The sequence below is a fragment of the Hemitrygon akajei genome, chromosome 8 (genome assembly GCF_048418815.1).
Source record: "Hemitrygon akajei chromosome 8, sHemAka1.3, whole genome shotgun sequence".
In the NCBI taxonomy this organism is placed as follows: domain Eukaryota; kingdom Metazoa; phylum Chordata; class Chondrichthyes; order Myliobatiformes; family Dasyatidae; genus Hemitrygon; species Hemitrygon akajei.
In genome coordinates, this window is record NC_133131.1 from 24,282,447 (window position 1) to 24,305,956 (window position 23,510).

The window sequence follows — 23,510 nt, forward strand, 5'->3', positions numbered from 1 at the left end:
AGTGGAGGCTACCTCAATAAATATATTTAAGACAAAGTTGGATAAATTTTTGCATTGTAGGGGAATTAAGGGTTATGGGGGAAAGACAGGTAGGTGGAGATGAGTCTGTGGCCAGATCAGCCATGATCTTATTGAATGGCAGAGCAGGCTCGACGGGCCAGATGGCCGACTCCTGCTCCTATTTCTCACATTTACAAATATCCTGTAATTTCACGATCATGATTGAAATGAAAATCAGAAAAACAGCAGACTCTGGAAATCTGAAATAAAATTTTAACTATTAATAATGCAAATTCTTTTAAAAAATCAGTTCAATTTAATTTACAGCTTCTAATAATAGTAATAGTTTTCAATAACAATTTAATTTTTCATCTGATCTGGAGGGAATTTTGCTAACATTTGTTTCTGATTTGCTGGACTTGTAACCTGACCAAATCAGCTATATATCTTGCTGTTTATGTCTGACTTGATAAAGTATGAGGAGATATGCTTTTCATACCTTTTAAATTTTTTCATATTCCCTTCAGTTTCTGTAAGGATATCTTTGACAAGAATTACAAAGCTACTATTGGAGTGGATTTTGAGATGGAACGGTTTGAAGTACTGGGAGTCCCCTTCAGTTTGCAACTGTACGTATGCAGCTGAATGTGTCGATTGCAAATATTAAACCATATCAGCTTTCATTACTAAAAAGTATTTGTTCTCATCCACCGCATTTATTTAATAGCATTTGGTCATATTGTAGCACATTTCCACACAGCTTGGTGAAATGGAATATTTACAGAGTAGACAAAATTTGATATGGAGTCATGAGAAATGGTGCATTTTGTAAAGAAGGTTGCGGGAAGTTGTACATGTTGATCATTGAAGATGATAAAATTGATAAACCTGTTTAAAAAAGCATAGAGAATTATTCAACTTGTATGTAGAAACAAAGTGCAAAAGCAATGAAGGTAGGCACTGTAAAGAGGGAAAGGGTGAAAAGGTGATTGGGTTGCATGATACCAATGATGTTAGACTCCAATTATGCAGCAAAACGAAATGAAGTGTCATTTCTGACCTTTAGAAATTTAAGGGAAGATAGAATCAGGTTTATTATCACCAGCTTGTGACATAAAATTTGTTAACTTAGCAGCAGCAGTTCAATGCAATACATAATCTAGAAGAGAAAAGTAATAATAATAATAAATATAATTAAAATAATAAGTACATCAATTACAGTATATGTATATTAAATAAATTTTCTAAAACGTGCAAAAAAACAGAAGTACTGTATATCAAAAAAAGTGAGGTAGTGACCAAGGATTCAATGTCAATTTAGGAATCGGATGACAGAGGGGAAGAAACTGTTCCTGAATTGCTGAGTGTGTGCTTTCAGGCTTCTGTACCTCCTACCTGATGGTAATGGTGGGAAAAAGGCATGCCCTGGGTGCTGGAGGTCCTTAATAATGGACGCTGCCTTCCTGAGACACCGTTCCCTGAAGATGTCCTGGGTACTTTGTAGGCTGGTACCCACAATGAAGCTGACTAGATTTACAACCCTCTGCAGCTTCTTTTGGTCCTGTGCAGTAGCCCCTCCATACCAGACAGTGATGCAGTCTGTCATGGTACAACTATAGAAGTTTTTGAGTGTATTTGTTGGCATGCCAATACACTCATGTCTTCAAACTCCTAATGAAGTATAGCCGCTGTCTTGCCTTCTTTATAACCACGTTGATATGTTGGGACCAGGTTAGATCCTCAGAGATTTTGACACCCAGGAACTTGAAACTGCTCACCTAACAGAGATGTTCAAAATTATAAAAGATTTTGATAAAGCACGGAGATGAAATATGTTCACTTGCAGGCAGCTCAGTAACCAGAGCGTCGTATTAATTGCTTAAGAGGAGACATAGCCACTTAATAGTTTCCATTCCCCATGATCAACAGAGTATACCAGACAGGCTGTATCTGCTTGGATTTCAATCTTAGTGCCCTCAAATATCGCCCATTTAGTGTACTTAATTCATTTAGTTGTGTTCAGTCTATCATTTCTCAGTTTCTAGCGCCATTCTCACTCTCTACCCTCACCAGCTCTTGCTCCATCTCTTCCCCCCAACATTTTATGCTGGCTATCTATAGCTCAGTCCAGCTTAAGGGACTTGACCTGACGTGAAATGCTGCTGTCCATTTGAGCTTCCATACACACTGCCTAACCAGCTGAGTTCCTCCAACTTGTTCTAGGTTCCACAATTTGCAGTCTCTGGTGGCTCCAATTAGTATTCAATGGTCTTTGATCATTATTTGCAATCCCTGATCAATAGTTATTGATCCTAATTGATATTTAGTGACCTACCCCCCCCAATCAAGAGATAGTTGTCTGTTCATAGGTGTTCACTGACCCATACCCAATGCAAATTGATATTCAGTAACCATTAATAAGTATTCAGTAAACCATAAATGCTGCTCATAAATCTTTGAACAAAATATGCTGATAGCTCATTGATTTTCTATAATTTCTGATTAATTACAATTGATGACTGATCAATGAACCATTGATTTATTGACCCTTGAGTGGACTCCAGCTACCAAGCAGGAAACACTTTGCTTTGAAAGCAGGATTGGGTTCAACTTTATTGAATTCTGAGGTTAAATAGGTTGTTGGCTATCTGTATAAAATACTTTTGACTAGGGCAGTCCAGCATCATCTTTGCAACTAACTACTACCAAAAGAAAAAGGCAATAACACATTCCTGAAAATTATGTGAAGTACAAGGATAGGTCTGAATTTTAATAGTGTATTAGAATACTCTATGGCTTTTAATAAGCTATATAGCAAACTTATGAACCAATGCTCCTGTATAGATTCGGTAAGGCATAATGAAATTTGTAAGATTCTGGCCCTGTTGAGGTGAGAGGTATCAACAACACAGGTGTACTTTTATAAATCGTGGTTTTAGATAGCCCCTCTCTGAAGAAAGCATACTGGACTTATAAGGGCCCTGAGAGAAGCCAAAGCATAACGCTAATTTTGGAATGAGAGGTCAAACTGTTCAGTGGAAAGCAAAGGTAAAATAACAGTTCTGAGAGATATTGGAAAACAGAAAAGAAACTTTATTCCAAGAAGTATTACAGAACCAGAACCTAACATTCAGAAATAAATATGTTAAAATAAACTTCATCCCTCAAAATTGCTCTCAAAAGATGGTGTGAGTGAGTATTGCAGCATAGTATTTAACTGAATCTGGTTGTGAATGTTTGTGCAGAGGTTTCAGTTTAGACTGCGTTTGCTCATTGCCAGAATCACCTTCAAACTGCAGCACATCCAGGCAGAGAGGCACAGGGGTGAGGAGTGAAGCCTCTGCTGTTATGGTCTGACCAATAGCAACACTGAATATCATGCCTCTTTTCCTCACATAAACTGGAATTGAAATTGCTCTATCATGCTCCTTCTTCAATCCACGCTCTTGCAAGTATTTGTCACAGGAATGACTGGATGACCTTTAACTGGGGAAATTATTTATATTTGACATCCTTTGTGGAGCTCTCTTACTTCTCAGTAAGGCTAAGAATAGTGGAGCAGTAACAGTGCCTATAGGATGGATTAGGTTAAGTGGAGTAGGGCCAGGTATATGGCCTGTAGATTTGCTAAAGGCAGTCTTAGAATCACAGAAATATCAGCCAACACCACACAATCTTAGAAAGGAAATTCAGTGGCATGTGAAGCCCTTTTGACAATGTACATGTTGCAGAATGTTAGTTTTGTTCATTGATTTTTGGTTGGCGTAGAGGGATTACTAACTTTATCCTATATTCTGGTGAATTTAAATTCAGGTTTAAAATTAAATTTAAAAGCAGGTATATGGTCATCATCTAGTTAAGATATGGTGCATGCTTGAAGATTGGAATGGCATCTCCCTTTTCTGTTTCCTCAGAGGGAATAATAACAGTAGGTTCCTTAACACTGAATAATAAATCCTTTGCTTTTCATCCCTGAGCTACTGTTGACTTGAAGTTTGAGGTAAAAATAATAAAAGTATAAAAGAATGCAAATTAAGATAAAGCATGAGCAAGTGGAGCATAAACCGAGAGAACAAAGGGGATGGGGGAGGAGGTTGGGGGGAAGAAGGATTTATACACAGTTCCTTGTTGAGGCAGAACCAGATTAATAGTCATATGAATAGACTAAAATGTGAAAATTGCCAGAGCAGATCAAATGGTTACAGGTAGCAAGATAATGATAATACAAAGGTACATTCAGATGGAGGTCAATATTGGCATATGTATTATATTGAAATAAATCTAAACATCTCTATATATTCTCCAATAGATGGGACACAGCAGGTCAGGAGAGATTCAAGTGTATCGCATCAACGTACTACAGAGGTGCCCAAGGTACAATTTATTATCTATAGTTCTGATATCATGAAATGTAGTTTTATCAGATTTGGAGAGGAGGTTTACATGTATATCGAAACATAGCCTGGGATGCTTGCCTAGTCCTGTACAAAGGGGGTGCTGGTGCATTCATTGTTACTGCCTTTCTTGTGAGATTTTCAGCTGGTTCATAAAATATCACTGCTTGCCAAAGGGAACGGGGTCTCCAGAGGCATCTCAGAAATGTCATTCCTCTCATTTGCTGTTGGAATGATATATTTATTGATGTAACATTAGTAGTCATTGGGCTATCAAGTAATCTATTTTGTCCGATATCTTGAGGTACTCCCAAGAGTCTGTACAAAGGCAAGTATCTTTACAGGTGACTCATAATCTAAGTTTGTCTTTGCATTCAACCGGGAGATCCAGCGAACCCAGCAGAATTAACAATTCCCACATTCCTGAATCTGTGTTTGATGGGGGGAGAAGCCCCTCCCACCCTTGCATCATGCATCCTGCATCCTGTTCTCCTGCTAGTCCTCCCTGCATTCCCCATCCCCCCCCGGCAAGCTCCGACACGGGTGAAGTGAAATCCTCCACAGACGTGCAGTTGGTGGTGAAGCTTCCCACTGCTCCAGGAGAGAAATATCTGAGCTCTGAGGCTTGCTCTTCCCTTGTCCAATGCCTGCTGCTGGCAGTTCAGAGGGGTTTTTTTTCTGGTGTCCATCCATGATATTTAAAGATTAGCTCTATTTGTCGCATGTAGATCGAAACATACAGTGAAGTGCCTCGTTTTGTGCCCAATCAAATCGGCGAGAGTTGAGCCGGGCAGCCCGCACTTATCGCCGCACTTCTGGCACCAACTTAGAAAACCCACAACTCACCAACCGTAACTATTCATGTTTAGAATGTGGGAGGAAATCAGAGCACCCGGAGGTCACAGGGAGAAGGTACAAACTCCTTACAGACAGCGACGGGATTTGAACCCTTGTAGCTGGTGTGATTTCTGTGTAATGCTGTTCATGCACGGAACAATGACAGCCAACACCCATCCCTTCCGCTAGCATTGCAATTTTAAAAAATCGGGGCCAATCAGCTGCAGAAGGTGATTGGAAGGCGTAATGAGCATCTGGAGACTAGGAGGCTGCCTTCCAGCAGATTCTGGTACTGATCATTCAACACATCCACACGGCTCTTAAGAGATTAAGAAGCAGACAGTTTGAAGCAAGCCAGATCACAAGAAAAACAACTCCTCAGTAATCTCACACAAACTGCAACAACCTAAACCAGGAGATGCTCTCCTTTTGCTGAAGCCTGCGACAGCTCTGATTCTGCAGTGCAGTGCCAAATAGTCTGAATCTAGGCTTGATGCCTCAATAAAACGTGAAGCCGTGTCTGCTCATTCAGACAGCTGTAAAGTGTGGCATGTTGCTATTTTAGGGGGGAAATGGGATATCTGTCCATGGTGTCCTGGACTTTATTTTTCTCTAGCCTATCTAATCATTAATATGATGTTTTTGGAAGGCTGCTATGCACAGGTGGGTAGAGGCATTCCCTACACAAGCAATTACGTTTAAAAACTGCCTTACTGGTTGTAAACCACTTAAAAATATTAAGAGCAAGTCAAGAAATGCACGGCCTTATTCACAAAAATAGCACATTCAGCACCATCGTGTGGTGGGGAAATGACTGACAACTATTGATAATTTTTCAGTCTCATCTTGGTTCCATGTCATGGGGTGAAGAAGATTAACCAGTGCTGTCTGTGCTGCTGAGAGCTGGTCACAGGGTGTTCTTACCAGGTGCCACTCAGTCAGAGAAGAGCAGTTGAAGCTCCTTCCTCCAGCGACCTGTGTCCAAACAGAATCAGAATCAGGTTTTATAACAACAGCGTATGTCATGAAATTTGTTTTCTTTGTGGCAACAGTACAATGCAATAAATAGTATTAGAAAATAATGTGAAATGCTGTAAGTATATATGTTAAATATTGCAAAACTAGAAATAAAAATATAGTGAGGTAGTGTTCGTGTTTTTGATGTCCATTCAGAAATTGGATGGCAGAGGGGAAGAAGATGTTCTTGAATTGTTGAGTGTGGGCCTTCAGGCTTCTGTATCTCCTTCCTGATGGTAGCAAGGAGAAGAGGGCATGTCCTGGGTGATGGGGATTTTTAATGATGAATGCCACCTTTCTGAAGTATGGCTTCTTGAAGATGTCCTGACATCTGTTGCTGTTAGTGTGGAGGTTGCATATTCACACTGTGAATACATGGATTCCTTCTGGCTGCTTCAATTTCCTCTCACGTCCCAAGGACATGGAGGCTGGTGGGTTAGTTTGTCATAATAAGTCACCTATGGTGTGTAGGTGTGTGGTACACTCTGAGGAATTGTTAATAGGTAGGTGGAATGAACAAGCTTCGGTGAGCTGGCATGAACTTGGTGGGGCAAAATTATCTATGTAAATGTCATAAGAAAGTTTTAATATTATGTGAATAACAAAATGAAGGAATTAAGTCTTTCCAACCAGATGTATTCCTGAAATAAAACAGAAACTGCTGGATTAACTCAGCAGGTCAGACAGCATCTTTGGCAGGAATTTGGATTAACAGATACACCTAGACGTTCTGGGCATTTTCTGTTTAACTTCCATTTACTTTGGTTTTGTGCTTGTATAATTGCCAAGCTTGGGCTGTGAAATAACCTATGGTAAGAGCATGTGTGTCATGAGGCAGTGCACAATTCACTTATACATACATCTAGATATAAATTCAAGTATCTGATGCAAATTTTAGTTTTTTTTCTATTTTGTAACTGAGTGTAATAGTGATGCGGCTTCTGATGATGGAGAAGAAAGATAGGGCTTTGTCTCGTTTAGAAATGAGATGGAAACTTACCACTTGGAGATTTAGAAAGTAGGATAAATTTCTCGCATGGTTAAATCTTCAGCAGGCCTTAAACTTAAAAGAAAAGGCTGTGTTTGTGGGCAAGTTACTGAATCTCTAGATCTCATTTGTGCTCCTATTAAAAACCAAAATTACCTGGAGCATTCCTGTAGCAAGGAGGTCGCTGCATGCCTGCCCTGTCTCCTGTCCATCACTGCGAGAAGTGAGTGTGGTGCTCAGAACGTATCTGTCAGTCATCTTCGGGATGAGCTATTAAATCAGTTCTTGGCTGCTTTCCATTTCATGGCTATGTGCTACAGGGAGGGAGAGTACCTCTGGTGATCTGGCCAGCATGTATCCTTAAGTTAGCCTTTCTTTAAAAGATGAGTTGTATCTGGTCATGGTTAATTAATGAGTGGAGTTGGTGTGAGCACATGTTTCTTGCATTACAGCAGTGGCTGCTCTCCATTGACTATAAAGCTCTGTGGGGTCTTCTGCAAGAAATGTGAAAGGTGCAATATAAATGCTAATTATTCTTCCTTTAGTTAGATAATTTTTCTCAGCTGGCTATATCTTTAACATTTAATTTTTTTGCCTTTCATTTGAATGCATTTAGCTCACTGTTCCATTTCCTGTTATTTCAAATAAAAATAGTACTGCAATCTGTTTTTCAGCAATAATCATCGTGTTTGATGTTACTGACATCGCATCTCTGGATCATGTAAAGTAAGTAACAAAGTGAAGCTTTAGCTGCCATTTGAATAGAAACCCTCAAAACAATCCAGTTTCTGGTATAACAAACATAAGAAAATCTGCTGATGCAGGAAATCCTGAGCAACACAGACGAAATACTGGAGGAACTGAGCAGGCCAGGCAGCATCTATAGAAATGAGTGAACAGTTGATCTTCTGGGGCCAGGACCCTTCATCAGGATTGATGGAGGGTCTCGGCCCAAAACGTCGACTGTTTCCTCTTTTCCTTAGATGTTGCCTGACCTGCTGAGTTCCTCCAGCATTTTGTGTGTGTTGCTTGTTTCTGGTATAAGATTATTTTGTGTGTATTGCTCTGGATTTCTAGCATCTGCAGAATCTCTTGTGCTTTTTTATTTTGTTACTCTCCTCTGAGATGAATTGTCATATTTATGATAACTGAAACTCCCCAAATTTGTTATACTAGTTTGAAATCATCCGCTTTTCTACACACTAAATATACTATCCTTCTGAACTTCCTATAATGAAGGCAATGAAATCAAATGTACAAAATGATATTCAATGCACAGTTAGTGGAACAAATGGGTATAGCGGTTAAAACAACCTAGTAGGCTGTATTTTGACACAAACAGCTTGGTGCATCTCCTTAGGGAGCAAGGACAAGACTGATAAAGGTTTAAGACCCCTACATTGCTCTTTTAATAATGGCTGCACTTTGAAAGTATTTTAATTACAATAAAGTGTCTCTGTGAGGGTCTCCAATCTATGGTTTCAGAGAGGGGCACCAAAACCAGGGACTGTTTTGTGCCTGGTTTTTGGTACACCTCTCAAATACCAGGGACAAAAGTGTTAACACAGGGCAAGGGAAGTGAGAAATAATACATAGCAACTGTAAACATATTTTAACATGAGTTCATTAATAAAGCAGTGTGTACCAGGCAACTAAGACCCCTCCTTTCCTCAACTATGTCTCACAGGTCGCAGCTGCATGTGGTTAGGTCTCTCGGGGTAGGCTGTGTACTGATAATACTCCAAATGTACTGGAAAGAGAGCTGGGCATCCATGAGGGATGTGGTTGGATTGAGTATTTAATATAAGCCAAGTTGTTGCTGTATAAGCTTCATGAATTTTTGCAATTGTTGTTATCGATGAGACAAAGTCACAGTTGAGTTTATTGTCATGTGCACAAGCCCATTTATGCTTAGGTACAGTGAAAAACTGACCAGCAACAACATCATAGGTACATGACATACTTTATATGCAGCAATGACCAGAAAAAATATAAATTAAACAGTTTTTACAAGAAAGAACACAGTCCGTTATAATGCAAAGTGATCACAGTGTTTTTAAACTCTAGTGATTTTGGGCTGTGCTGAATGGTTTGAGAACCAAATGCATGAAAGAGAAAAAGCTGTCCTTGAATCTAAAATAAAGGAGAAAAGAAGAGTAGCTAAATTGCACACTTTTTCACTTTAGCCCAGCATGTAACAATGAAAGTACTTCCTGAGCTGGCCACGGTTCCAAATACAAAAGGTTTTGAAAAGTGACAGTAAATGTCATCGGTTTGAGTCAGAGAGCTCTGTGACGGGTGGGGTGGGGGATGTGGGCGCTCGATCCAGCGTACCTGGCCTACTTGCACTGCTCATTTTATTTGAGCCAACTCTGGTGGCAGTGGGTTCCTCCTCCATTTCCTCCTCCTCCTCCATCTCCATCTCCTCCTCAGTATGTGCGGTTGGGAGACTGTAGGTCTGACACGGTGGTCAGCAGCACAGGAGCGCCGCAGGGAACCGTACTCTCTCCGGTCCTGTTCACCCTGTACACATCAGACTTCCAATATAACTCGGAGTCCTGCCATGTGCAGAAGTTCGCTGATGACACGGCCATAGTGGGGTGTGTCAGGAATGGACAGGAGGAGGAGTATAGGAAACTGATACAGGACTTTGTGATGTGGTGCAACTCAAACTACCTGCGTCTCAATATCACCAAGACCAAGGAGATGGTGGTGGACTTTAGGAGATCTAGGCCTCATTTGGAGCCAGTAATCATTAATGGAGAATGTGTGGAGCAGGTTAAGACCTACAAGTATCTGGGAGTACAGTTAGACGAGAAGCTAGACTGGACTGCCAACACAGATGCCTTGTGCAGGAAGGCACAGAGTCGACTGTACTTCCTTAGAAGGTTGGCGTCATTCAATGTCTGTAGTGAGATGCTGAAGATGTTCTATAGGTCAGTTGTGGAGAGCGCCCTCTTCTTTGTGGTGGCGTGTTGGGGAGGAAGCATTAAGAAGAGGGATGCCTCACGTCTTAATAAGCTGGAAGGCGGGCTCTGTCGTGGGCAAAGTACTGGAGAGTTTAACATCGGTAGCTGAGCGAAGGGCACTGAGTAGGCTACGGTCAATTATGGAAAACTCTGAACATCCTCTACATAGCACCATCCAGAGACAGAGAAGCAGTTTCAGCGACAGGTTACTATCGATGCAATGCTCCTCAGACAGGATGAAGAGGTCAATACTCCCCAATGCCATTAGGCTTTACAATTCTACCGCTAGGACTTAAGAACTTTTTAAAAGCTATTATTAATGCTTTTTGAGATAGTGATTTAGATGCATATCATATTTTTTACTGAGTTAAGTACTGTATGTAATTAGTTTTGCTACAACAAGTGTATGGGACATTGGAAAAAAAGTTGAATTTCCCCATGGGGATGAATAAAGTATCTATCTATCTATCTATCTATCTATCATTTGTGGACAGGAATACATAGAAAATGCATCCTTGTCCAACGTAGATCCAACTGCAGAAGTGGCCAATGAACATCTATTGTTTTCTTTACAGTTGTGGGTATCTGGGGAAGTTTTTATTTTGCACACGAGTTTGTGTACATTCTAACAGAACATTGACTAGAGGAACCCACGTTTTAGCTTTTGAAAGAGGCCTGGAAGGTGCATGTACTTAAATCAGCTGTTGTAATCTGACATGTAAGTTGCATGCCTATGTTGAAGAGATTCTGAATATAAAGCTTGGCTAAGATCTGATGGGAAATAGAGGAGCATGATCCCAGAAGTCCCCAAAGATATCTGTGATGTTTTCTTGGCACAGAAATTGTACCCTGCCACCTCTGTGGTTTGGAGATGGATTATGTGCTAATGTAGCAATGAGGTTTCCATTGGTAATGTGAGCACCGTGTCTGTGATCGCTTTTCATCTTCCATATCCTTTCATTGCGCTTTGCAATATCTCAGTAAAATACGTGCAAGAGGCAAGCAATTTTTGGTAGAACTTAGTTTCAGCATAGAATGATGATGCTGTGAAAAAGTAACAGATCTAATAAATGTTTCAATGTGTAAAATTAGTCCTGTAAGATTAGCACAGAATTTGAAACATGATTTTCTTCTCCATTTTCTCCTTTATCTTCTTAATATGTATTCCTGTGCTTTTTGGTCCTCAGACAATGGTTAAAAGATGCTCTCAAAGAAAATGACCCTGCCTCTGTGCTGTTGTTTTTAGTTGGGACAAAGAAGGATCTTAGTGTAAGTACCAACAAAAAGTAGTAAGCAATTTGCAAAAATATTGAGTTGTTGTATTTTAATTCAAACACTACATTGTATTTTAATTCAAACACTACATTATATTTTAATTCAAACACTACAACAGTTATTTTTCAAATTTTTCACATGCCCCAGGATAATGGGGGAAGGAGGAGCCATTGATATCAACAACTTCCAGAGGAAACCTTAGAAAATGTTATTTCCCTCAAAACCCTTGTATGTTTTATACAGTTCTGTTCCACTATTTCATTCATCTGCCTTGATACCCTTAAGGAAAACAAATCCAACCAGTCTCAGTCTCGGTGTTAGCCCAGTGTTGCAGGCTATAGAGAGGATAATTCCACATTTCCAATATCCTAGTAGATCTGCTTTACTCGTTTTCATGTGAAGATTTTGATTTACATTTAGTTTTCATTAATTAACATTTATGGTTTTATTGAGTTAAAACAATATATCAGAATTACTCTTGAGGGTGTGCAGGATCAGAAGAATCAGAAGTGGTCGTGTTAAATACCGCTAGGACATCTTCTCTTGGTTTCCTCTCGTTGCCTTTCCCCAAACTGGGATTCATCCTGCCCATAGTGTTAGCAAATATTTTGATGGGTCTCCAGTAATAGGTTTCCAATTGGGAAGTTTTATGCTAGGAAGCCAATTTCTACAGACCAATTGACCATGAGATTGGGGAGTGGGGTGCATGCTGTAGATTCCCAGTTCTTGAAATCAGCCAAGCCACCCCTCTACTTTTCAATGTCGTGAGCTTACCCATGTTGGAGATAAAATCAACCTTGACTTAGGGTGTGACAGCTAAAGCCAGGTCTATTTTGTTTCTTCTACTTACCCAGTATATCATTCATTGTCCTGTACAGTCTGCTTCCCAGTACAGCCTGATAGAGAAAGATGCTATCAAAATTGCTAAGGAAATGAAAGCTGAATATTGGGCAGTGTCTTCACTAACAGGTGAGTACAGTTTTATCAAGTCCTAAATATACAATACCTATAATCAGCACAGTATCTGATGTTGGTCATTTCTTTGCAGAAGGGATCTATGAAATTCTGTGAGAAGAGGAGCCAATAGTAGAGAATGGACCAGTGCCTAGTTTGGATGAAGGGGTGCTTTGAGCTTATAATGAAAATGTAATTGTAGATGTATTGCTGCACATTGTAATATCTCCTTTTATTTATTTAGTGACGAGCAGTGTGTAAGAGTCAGCGGATTCTTTATCTGCTTTCATTATTGCCGTGTCAAAACTCTTCTGCAGTCACTGATTAACTGATCCCATTGAATGGCAGAGTAGCTTCAAGAGGTTGAATGGTCTAAGCATGTTCCTCCTTATTGTCTCTGTGGCACATTTAATCTTTCAATAGGGCTTTGTTATGTAGACATACAGTATATTTAAAAAGAAAATTATTCTAGATTTAATGCTGAAAATAATGTTTGCAAGTTTGTCAGCATTATGTTTACATGTTGCTGTCATATTTCAGAACGAACATGGAATAAGATCTTGTGTTTGAGGTTCCAACTCTACTGGGATTACATTCCCCATGTTTTAGATTGATAGCTGTAGGGATAGTGTCAGAAATTCAAAGATTGAGAAACTGATTCAAAGTTGCAAGGAGATTGTACCAAATATATATTTTAATTGTCCCTGGGTGTGTGCTTGTTGTCAGTTTGTCTGATTGCATGGTACATGGTGTGGTGTGTTTGTGGCTATGTCTGAGGGATTTGAATGGAAGGTGTTTGGTGGAGATTTGAATTAATTTGCAACTCCTGTCACAGTTTCATCCAGCTCCATGTCCTGTCTCTCATTCTATGAATATTGTGTGCTCCTTCTCTGTAGTTTGAATAGTGTGGGTACTTCCATTAAACAGCTCCTGTATTGTGGTATTTTCTTCTTAAATTTTGTACTTGGACTAGTTTTGAATCATCTATCCTACTTCAAGTCTTGTGAAGTTAATTCCCTCAAGTTACTTTGCAACAGCAAAAGGACTCGCCTGAATTTTCCAAGGGGATTCTCTCAGTCAGTGAAATTTCAGTGGGAACAAGGTTTTCATCAGTTATGGCATTCATTCGGGAGAATTCCAGTTGACTTTCTGCTGGCTATGAGTTGTAAGGGTGCAGTTTCGTTGCCTACTCAACAACTCCATTAGGTGGCACTGTCCAACCATTCTTCAGCAAATACTTCAGCTCCAAATGTGTTATCAGCCTTATGTCTAAAATGGCAGTGACAAAATTCCTGAAGTAAGCAGTTTAGTTTGTGCTGTTAGCCTTTGAAGCTGAAGTAAAGTTGACCTAATACTTACCTGTTCCCTTTCAAAACAGCATTTTCATTAAAGAATCTATAATAACTTTGAGATCTTATAAAATATCTTATGGCATCAAAAGTGCATATCAAATAATATGTCTGAGTGCATTGTGAACATTTATATTTCTGCAGGCTTTGTTGTTTTCCTATTATTTTCATAGCCGTGCTTGATTACCAACTCTACCCAGCGCGTGACCTGCCTTTAGGTATCTTTCAATGGAGCTTCTGAGGAACTTAGAGCTTGAGCACCAATTGTGACTGATGGTTTTGTTTTTTAAGCACCGGGCCTTATCCACTGGCAGACTGCCACAGTGAACATGTACATGTCCTGCTCCTACAAAGCATCAACAAGGTTGCACATTTATGTGGTGCTGTGTTTAAAAGAATATTAGAGCGAGGATTTTTACAAGCCAGCCCTTTCTTTTGAAAGCTAACACATTCTTCTTCATTATCTTTAGGAGAAAATGTAAATGAATTCTTCTTCCGGGTTGCCTCCTTGACATTTGAAGCTAATGTATTGGCTGAGCTAGAAAAGACAGGTCCAAGGAGGATTGGTGATGTTGTTCGTGAGTATTGCCATTAATTACACATGAAACACTTCTTTTCAACTATAGCTGTTCAGCTCAAATCAGTAGAAATGCCAGTAGCAAGGGATGGGCAATAAATGTTGGCCTGGCCAACAATGCCCATCTCTCATACAAGTTTTACAGAAAACAATGGATCAAAAGAGACATTATTTTTAAAGAACTAAGCACAAGAGATTCAGCAGATGCTGGAAATCCATAATAATACACAGAAACTGCTGGAGGAGCTCAGCAGGTCAGGCAGCACCTATGGAAAGGAATAAAGAGACGACATTTTGGGGCAAGGCCTTTCATCAGGACTCATAATACAGGGTCTCAGCCTGAAGCATCAACTGTTTATTTCTTTCCATGAATACTGCCTGGCCTGAGCTGCAGTGTCTTGTGTGTGTTATTTTAAGAACTGAAGTTATTTCCCAAATGATGATTTGCTGGGTCATTGGAGGTGGGACAAGCTGCCTAGACTGGGAAAATTAAAATGGTAGTCAATTTCTCATGATGTTGAAGGAGGTGAATTGGCCCATTGAGATGATGCGATTTCTCAGATCAATCCCACTATTACTCTTCAGTGTCCCATGACCTATTCCCCCTCAGATGCTCTCTGATACGATCCAATTCTCCAACCGTCCACTACACCAGTACTCATTCAACACACTGGCATGTCTTTGGGATATGGGAGGATACCGGGAAACTCGTGTGGTCAAAGGGAAAAAGAGCAAACTCCAAAAAGAGGACGCAGGTGGGAACAGAATCGAACACTGGTTGCTGGACTGAGTGGAAGCAATAAAACTCACAGCTGCACCACTCTCCAGCATCATTGGATGCTGTCTGTACCTCTGAGCCGATTGTGGCACAGACTCAAAATAGAGTGCATCCTTTTCTAATGGAGATGAGGAGGGATTTCTTTATCCTGAGAGTGGTGAATCTGTGGAATACAATGCCATGGGTGGCTTTGGACACCAAGACGTTGGGTATATTTAAGGCAGAGGTTGACAGATTCTTGATTAGTCAGGGCATGAAAGGATAAGGGGAGAAGGTGAGATATTGGGACTGAGAGGAAAAATGGATCAGCAATGATGAAGTGGTGGAGCAGACTTGATGTATCAAATGGCCAATTCTGCTCCTATATCTTATGGTCTTAACAGAGGGAGAAGCAGGTCATTTAATCATCCTATTAACTGGTAATGCTGATCATTGAGTGAAGGATAGGGAGAAAACACCCTTTTTAAAAAGTAAATCCTAGTGATTGTGGCACCAGAAGGTTCAGGAGGCATCATTTTTAATTTCACAGCCTGGGCTCTAATTTGGATCTCATCCCTGTTCTAAAATTCTATGTACAGGAGTCTCCAATGGTACGGCAGTTCAGGTAATGGAAATTTGCCCGTACAGAATTTGCAAATCACTCTCAAAAATTCTGTGGTACAAAATAAAATTACACTCTTGTGGAAGCTTATGTTGAAGAAATAAACACAAGATATAATTGTAACTTCTCAGGAGTAATCAAGCAGATGCCATTGTCTGTAAACATTGCAGCTGCCAATTCATTTGGCAGCCAGGACATGGTGGGTGGAGAGGCAGGGGAGCTCCAGTATACTCAAGGCAATGGGGCATGCTCCACTTGTTTGCACCACAAAATTGTAATCCAGCTTCTACAAATATGAGAGGGACCAAAATGAACCATCATGCCTCACGTTGCTACTGGAAAAGCTTACAGTATCCTTCTGAAGCTGGTACTAATCAAGTGTTGGGATAAATAAGGTGAAGAACAAAGCAACACCATTCCTGCAGTCATAACTCATTCTAATCTACTGATTCCTGAAATGGATGCTGTGGCTTCCACCTGAGAACAGTGGTGATTCCAGGTCTGCTGATGTCAGGACGTGTGCCTTCATCTCTTTTGCATTGCCCTTCATCACATGCCCTGGCTTGACTCCTTTAAAAGTTCAAAGTTTCAAAGTAAGTTTATTATCCAAGTACATACATGTCACCATATACAACCCTGAGATTCATTGCTTGCGGGCATACTCAATAAATCACGATAGAATAATAACCGTAATAGAATCAATGAAAGAGCACAACAACTTGGGTGTTGAACCAGTATGTAAAAGACAACAAACTGTCCAGATACAAAATGAAAGAAATAATAAATAAATAATAAATATCAAGAACATGAGACAAACTGTCCTTGAAAGTGAATCTATAGGTTGTGGGAACATTTCAGTGATGGAGCAAGTGAAGTTGAATGGAGTTATCGCCTTTGGTTGAAGAGCCTGATGGTTGTGGGGTAGTAACTGTTCCTGAACCTGGTGGTGTGACTTCTGAGGCTCCTATACCTTCTTCCTGATGGCAGCAGAGAGAACAGAGCATGTCCTGGGTGATGGGTGTCCCTGATGATGAGTGCTGCTTTCCTGTGACAGCGTTTCGTGCAGATGTGCTCAATGGTGGGGTGCATTTTACCCATGATGAACTGAGCCTTATCCACTACTTTTTGCAGGTCTGTCTGTTCAAGGGCATTGGCATTTCCATACCAGGCTGTGATGCAACCAGTGAATATTCTCTCCACTACACATCTATAGAAGTTTGACAAAGTTTCCATATGGTGTTCAGAGTAGGACTAGGGGTGTGCATCCCCAACCCCAGTCCACTGTCTGGATAAAATCAGATTGGCACTTAAACTGGCTTAGGCCCTGGGACCAAGAAAGCCTGACTAGGGTACAAATGGTGGAATTTTCAGGAATCCACTCTTGTACATGCTAAAATATATATTTCCAAATTAATTGTTACTATAATACATATAGTAAAAAAAACTCTTTTTCTTTCTTTACAGGTATCAACAACAATGATAAAAACCTATTTAGAACTGGGAAGAAATCTAAGGCGACCTGCTGTCAGTGAGTGACTGGCAACATAAGAGGCTACCTGTTGCACTATAATTTCTGCTTTAACCAAAGATTTGTCACGCCAACAATCATTGGCGCCAACAGAACACCTTTGTAATGAGAAAACTTGTTAGAAGCTGATGGAATGTGAGCATCCTGCTGGAGACTTTTCCCAAATAATTGCTGTTAAGACACTGCCATTTATGTTAATCCCACATCTCAATATCTTTACCAGCGGAAGAAGTAACGTTACGATGTACACTTCCCACTGTGATGATGCATGGGTTAAAGTTGGTGCTGGAACCAGAAAGAAGATACTTGTAATTTTTTTTGACCCCCTCAACTGTTATTATTATCCTATTACAGGATAGGAATTCATCCCTGGACACACACATTAAGCACATGGTATACGTGCATGGAATTTACTTCTGAAATTTGGTTCCACTGAAGTCAATAAAATGGAATTTGGGAGTGCATTTGAACATCATTACTCTGTATGCTTAGCGCATGTGATTGAGGAAATATTTTTAGTCCACCTCTCTGATCTGGAAAAAAAAGCAGGGACAATATTCTGTCGCAACACTATATTTCTGTTGATATTTCTGATTTTTGTATGTGGGACACAAATGCAGGGAGTTAATTAATAGTACACGCTCTGGAGGAAAGCCATTCATGTTATTTATTATTTAGAGATAGAGTATAGTAACAGGCCCTTGTAATTACGCCACCCAATTACACCCATGCGACCAATTATGTCTTTGGGATATGGAATGAAACTAGTGTAGCCACGGGGAGAAAGGCGGAATTGAAGCTGGGTCACTGGTGGTGTAATAGCTCTTCACTAACTGTGCTGCCCCATTTCATCTTTTTATATGAAGGGATGAGAAGTTGGCTATCTGCCTTGGGGTCTGAGGTATCCCACCTGATTTTCCCTGTCTTTGCTAAACACGTTGTTCAGTAGGTTCAGATGCCAAACTAAGATCACGGTTCTGAGTTTGACAGAATGTAAAAACTGGGCAAGACTGATGGTGGCAATAAATGTCCAACGTATTCCCAATCTTGAAACTCCTACCAAAGTCATTCACTGCCTGTACTGTACTTACTTAATATTGATGTGGAAAACTATACTTTCCCTTTCTCCTATGTTTCCAATCTCCTTTCCTATCAGGTTCTTCTCCAACCCTTGACCTTTCTCACCCACCTGGCTTCACCTATCACATTCCAACTAGCCTCCTCCCCTCCCTCCACATTTTTATTCTGGCATCTTTCCCCGTCCTTCTCAGTCCTGAAGAAAAGACTCGGCCTGAAACATCGACTGTACTCTTTTCCATAGATACTTGCTGTTCTGCTGAGTTCCTCCAGCATTTTGTGCGTGTGTACTTTGGATTTCCAGCATCTGCAGACTTCCTTGTGTTTGTGAAATACATCCTCTGTTTTTCAAACTTATGACAATAACATTTTATGGAGCCAAATTTCGGAAGTAAAATTCCTTGCCCATGCAGTACGTTCATACAATTTTATCGAAAGGTAGTAGAATACTTACACGCACTCTCTATCTATCAGACACACACACATACAAGCACACACATCCGACGTTGTGTATTTATCGCATGTGATTATTGACCAATTTCCATTTCTTCATGTTTACATGTTAGAATGACACTGCTGCCATTCCTAGGGCATATTTAACAGCTTTTTCAAAGTTGTAATACCATCGTTAATTCTATTGGCAAAGTCCAACCAATGTAATTCATAATGTAAATAATTTGAGGTAATTGTGGAATTTTGGTAGATAAGTCTTTTCCCTTTTGTATGTTTCCAGATAGCCTTGTGCAACACTCACCTACAAATCAAGTTTCAACTGAAGTATAAAGCAAAGTTGTTGTTTGGTCCACTGCAGGATTTTTTTTCCTTTAGAATGTTTTGCGTCAGAAAATTTGCTTCCTGGTCACCAGTATTGTGGGACCTTGTCCCTTTAATGAACTAGGATTTTCTGGGTTTCTGGATACAGAGGGGATGGTTTTGACGGATAGAGCAGTCGTTTAAAAGAGGTGGCACAGGGATTCATTTCCCATCTCACTGTCTTGTTCCCTCAAGGAGCTAGAAAATGTACCACCCTGAGTCAAGATCCCTATCATTTGAAGGAGTAGGTTAGGGCAGGCAGCAGCACTGCAGTAAAGACCATCTCCTCCTCAGTGATCAGCTCTAAGCTTCCTGGCTGTTGTTTATCAACTCTGGAATAGGCCTGTGCTAAATGGGGCACTGAGCATGCTCCAAAGAAACAGACTGAAATACGTTTTCATTGAATTGGTGGCAGTAAAGTTTGCTCAGTTCTTATCATGTATTATATATTCACATTTTTTTGAAAAGTTTTCTCTACAAAAAGCAGCATCACCAGTTTCTTTTTGCTATTTTGTTAGGGATATTAATATACTCTTTCTCTCCATAGTCCTTAATTTTTGTATGTGTTAGCTATTTTTTCTTGCTTTGTAATATTTCGCTTGTTTTCTGAAAGATGCACTGAAACGGGCTGATGTGTTAGACCTGGGAAAAGATACCAAGACAACGGGAAGCACAGGTTTAGGGGCACACAAATAAAGGGAGGACATGGAGCCTTTCAAAGCAATTCCACCATTCACTTACATCAAGGCTGATATGCAATTTAATTCTTTCCCTCTCCTTTGATTCCATAAATCTTAATACCTTGCCCAACCAACAAAGATCAATCTAATCCAATGTCACCACATCTTCCAAAGTGAGAATAATTCTTCAGCTGTCAACTTGACGAGTTTTAAGATGCTGATTGCCAGTGAGAGCTTTAGAGATTGAAATAGCAAAGGAATCTTTGTAATAGAAACATAGAAAATAGGTGCAGGAGTAGACCATTCGGCCCTTCGAGCCTGCACCGCCATTCAGTATGATCATGGCTGATCATCCAACTCAGAACCCTGTACCTGCTTTCTCTCCATACCCCCTGATCCCTTTAGCCACAAGGACCATATCTAACTTCCTCTTAAATATAGCCAATGAACTGGCCTCAACTGCTTCCTGTGGCAGAGAATTCCACAGATTCACCACTCTCTGTGTGAAGAATCTGCAAAAGACTTTCATTAAAATCAAAGTCGTGCATGCTGTGGTTTGCCCATACAGGACATGTACACTCAGGACTTCCTGTAGCTCATAAAGTGGCAACTGAGTGTATGGTCATGGTCCTCTGCTACTGTAGCCCATCTGCTTCAATGTTTGACATGTTGTGCATTCAGGGATGCTCTTCTGCACACCTCTGTTCCATTTCCTGGCAGCTTAAACCAGGCTAGCCTCTGTCTTCCTCTGTCCTCTCATTAACAAGACATTCTTGCCCACAGAACTACTACTCACTGGATTTCTATTTTTGTTTTTTGTTTTTTTTTGCACCATTCTCTGTAAACTCTGGAGACGGCTGTGTGTGAAAATTCCAGATCAGCAGTTTCTGAGATACTCAAACCACCCTTTCTGGCACCAATAATTATTCCACGGTTAAAGTCACTTAGATCACATTTCTGCCCCATTCTGATGTTTGGGCTTAACGACAACTGAACCCTTTGACCGTGTCTGCATGCTATTATGCATCGAGTGCCTGTCATATGATTGTGTGATTAGATATTTGTATTAACTAGCAGGTGTGCCTAATAAAGTGGCCAGAGTGTACATCAAGGCCAATCTGGATTTAACTCTTCCCCCACGTTTGATTCCATAATCCTTAATACACTTGCCCAACCAATAGCTATCAGCCTAATCCTATATTGCCAGATCTTCCAAAGTGAGAACAAATATTCAGCTAACAGCTTGATGAGTTTTAAAGTGCTAACTGCCACTGAGAGCTCTAGAGATCGAAATGTCCATGAATCTTTACAATTTGCCTAAGCCTTTAAAATACAAGTTGTGCAGGCTGTGATTAGAACAAAGTCATTTTCAAAGTCAAAGTGCATATAGAACAAAGTCATTTTCGTGGAAGGAACTATTAGTTAAAACAAGTCCAGTATGTCCTTTCAATATATGATCTTCAAGCTTAACCAGGATTTTCTTGCCTTCAAATTTCTTCTTTAAAACTAAATCTATTGTATCTGTGCTGTTAGCAGGTCAGTGATATAGGAATAAAGGGTGCAGGGCAACTGATTATTAAGTACTTCTATGAACTGTTAGAAGAGGTCAGTTTTCAGTCATAGTCCAGCTCTCCAAGAATATAGCAAGCGTCAGAAAAATATGTTGGTTCCCTCATATGCTTGCCTCTTATTCCAGGTTCTCTAATCCCCGATGACACAGTCTTCATCCCACTGCCCACTGCACAAAATTGCATCCTTTCACATCTGCTTTTCCCTTCAGGCAGCTGGTAATGAAGACTTAAGTGTTGGTGGGGTCTGTATCTCACCATTCTATTAATATGAGCAAAGTTTGCTCAAAACTTCTTATACATGAACTGTCCGTATTGCTTGAAAGAAAAGCAGTGCACAGATTGAATGACTTTGTAACATTGTTCTTTAGACTTTTTTCTGTGTTCGTCATGCTACATTTGTCCTTTGTGAAGTATTTTAATGCCATTCACTTTATGTATTTCAATCTACTTGCTTCACCTTCCTTCCTTCCTAAATGAGGTCTTCTTATCTGTGATAGTTGTTTTAGTGACCTGACCAATATTCTTTCTCATCCTAATCGACCACAGTGATTAACTATGCTTAAAATAAATGCTCTATAATTACATGATGAAGTGCTGGGAAATAAAAGTATGGTGGCATGGTATCGCAAATGTAATAACAAACTCTAGATAAAATGTACGAAGACTTGTTAAGAGATGTGTTGTGAGAAAAGTTGAAGAAAATTCTGGTTAATCAATTTAATAAAATTACTATTTTAATGTTCAATAGGAAGAAAATATGCCTTGTCTCTGTACAGAATGCATTTCTTATGATTGAATCAATGGCACGCAAAAAGTGCTTTTCTGCATCATAAATCTGTTCACAAGAGAAACTTACTTTTATTCATTAATGTTTAGAGCAAACAAAAATAATTGTTATTCAAATGGAAATTACAAGGAGGCAGATTTATCTGCTTTCTCTGCAAGGTGATTTTTATTGAAACAATAGAATGGAAAATATGGCAGATTGTATAACGGTCTCCAACTACACACTCTCCTGAATCCTACAAAAGTTAAACTTTACCTAATGGTGGTATTGCTGTGTTCAAGTATGCTAATGAATCCTTCCTTGAAGAGTTGTAAGTTGAAAATTCAATGTAAATTTATTATCAAAGTACGTATATGTCACCATATACAAACCTGAGATTCATTTTCTTGTGGGCATTTGCAGGAAGTACGAGCAAATACAATAGAATCAATGAAAGACTGCACCCAACAAGACTGACAAACACAAATGTACAAACTACAATAAACTCTGCAAAAACAAAAAAAGGAAAAATAATAATAAATAAGCAATAAATATTGAGAATGTGAGATGAGGAGTCCTTGAAAGTGAGTCCATAGGTTGTGGGAAAGGTTCGGTAATGGAGGAAAGTGAAGTTATCCTCTCTGGTTTAAGAGCCTGATTGTTGAGGGGTAATAACTGTTTCTGAACCTGGTGATGTGGGACCTGAGGCTCCTGTACTTCCTTTCTGATGGTAGTAGCAAGAAGAGAGCATAGCCTGGTTGGTGGGGAGTCCTTGATAATGGATGCTATTTTCCTTCAACAGTGCTCCATATTGATGTGTTCAATGGTGGGGAGGGCATTACCTGTGATAGCCTGGGCTGTATCCACTACTTTTTTAGGCTTTTCCATACAAGGGCATTGGTGTTTCCATACCATGCAACCAGTCAATGTACTCTCCACCATACATCTATAGAAGTTTGTTAAAAGTTTTAGACGACGAGCAAAATTTTCGCAAACTTCTAAGTAGAGGCTTCAATACTTCAAAACTTCAATGCTTCAATACTTCCTCGAGCAACTGGATCCTTGACTTCCTCATTTGCAGAACCCAGTCAGTTCCTGGGTCACGCACATAAGTAACATAATGGCACTTACCTATGGGATCCAGGACAGATCCTCTAAAACCAAGGAATTTCAAGTTTCTGGCTTTCTTCGCCTCTGATCCACTGATAAGGACTGGCTCATGGACATCCGATTTCCTCCTCCTGTTGTTAATAATCGGCTCCTTGGTCTTGCTGATATTGAGTGAGAGGTTGTTATGGCACCACTCAGCCAGATTTTTAATTTCCCTCCTATATGG

The 23,510-nt window shown here is 40.0% G+C and overlaps 1 protein-coding gene across 3 annotated transcripts in view; it reads left to right on the forward strand.

The window, feature by feature from the left end:
• The window catches only part of LOC140731726 (ras-related protein Rab-34-like), a 67,878-nt gene extending 45,714 nt beyond the window's left edge, over window positions 1-22,164 (forward strand). For all 3 annotated transcript variants that reach the window (XM_073053449.1, XM_073053448.1, XM_073053450.1), the window contains 7 exons: window positions 528-629; window positions 4,310-4,374; window positions 7,911-7,962; window positions 11,393-11,474; window positions 12,359-12,449; window positions 14,254-14,361; window positions 17,204-22,164. In XM_073053449.1, coding sequence (XP_072909550.1) covers window positions 528-629; window positions 4,310-4,374; window positions 7,911-7,962; window positions 11,393-11,474; window positions 12,359-12,449; window positions 14,254-14,361; window positions 17,204-17,271 — 568 coding nt within the window. In that variant the 3' untranslated portion in view covers window positions 17,272-22,164. The remainder of the gene's footprint in view (window positions 1-527; window positions 630-4,309; window positions 4,375-7,910; window positions 7,963-11,392; window positions 11,475-12,358; window positions 12,450-14,253; window positions 14,362-17,203) is intronic.
• The last annotated feature ends 1,346 nt before the right edge of the window (window positions 22,165-23,510 follow it).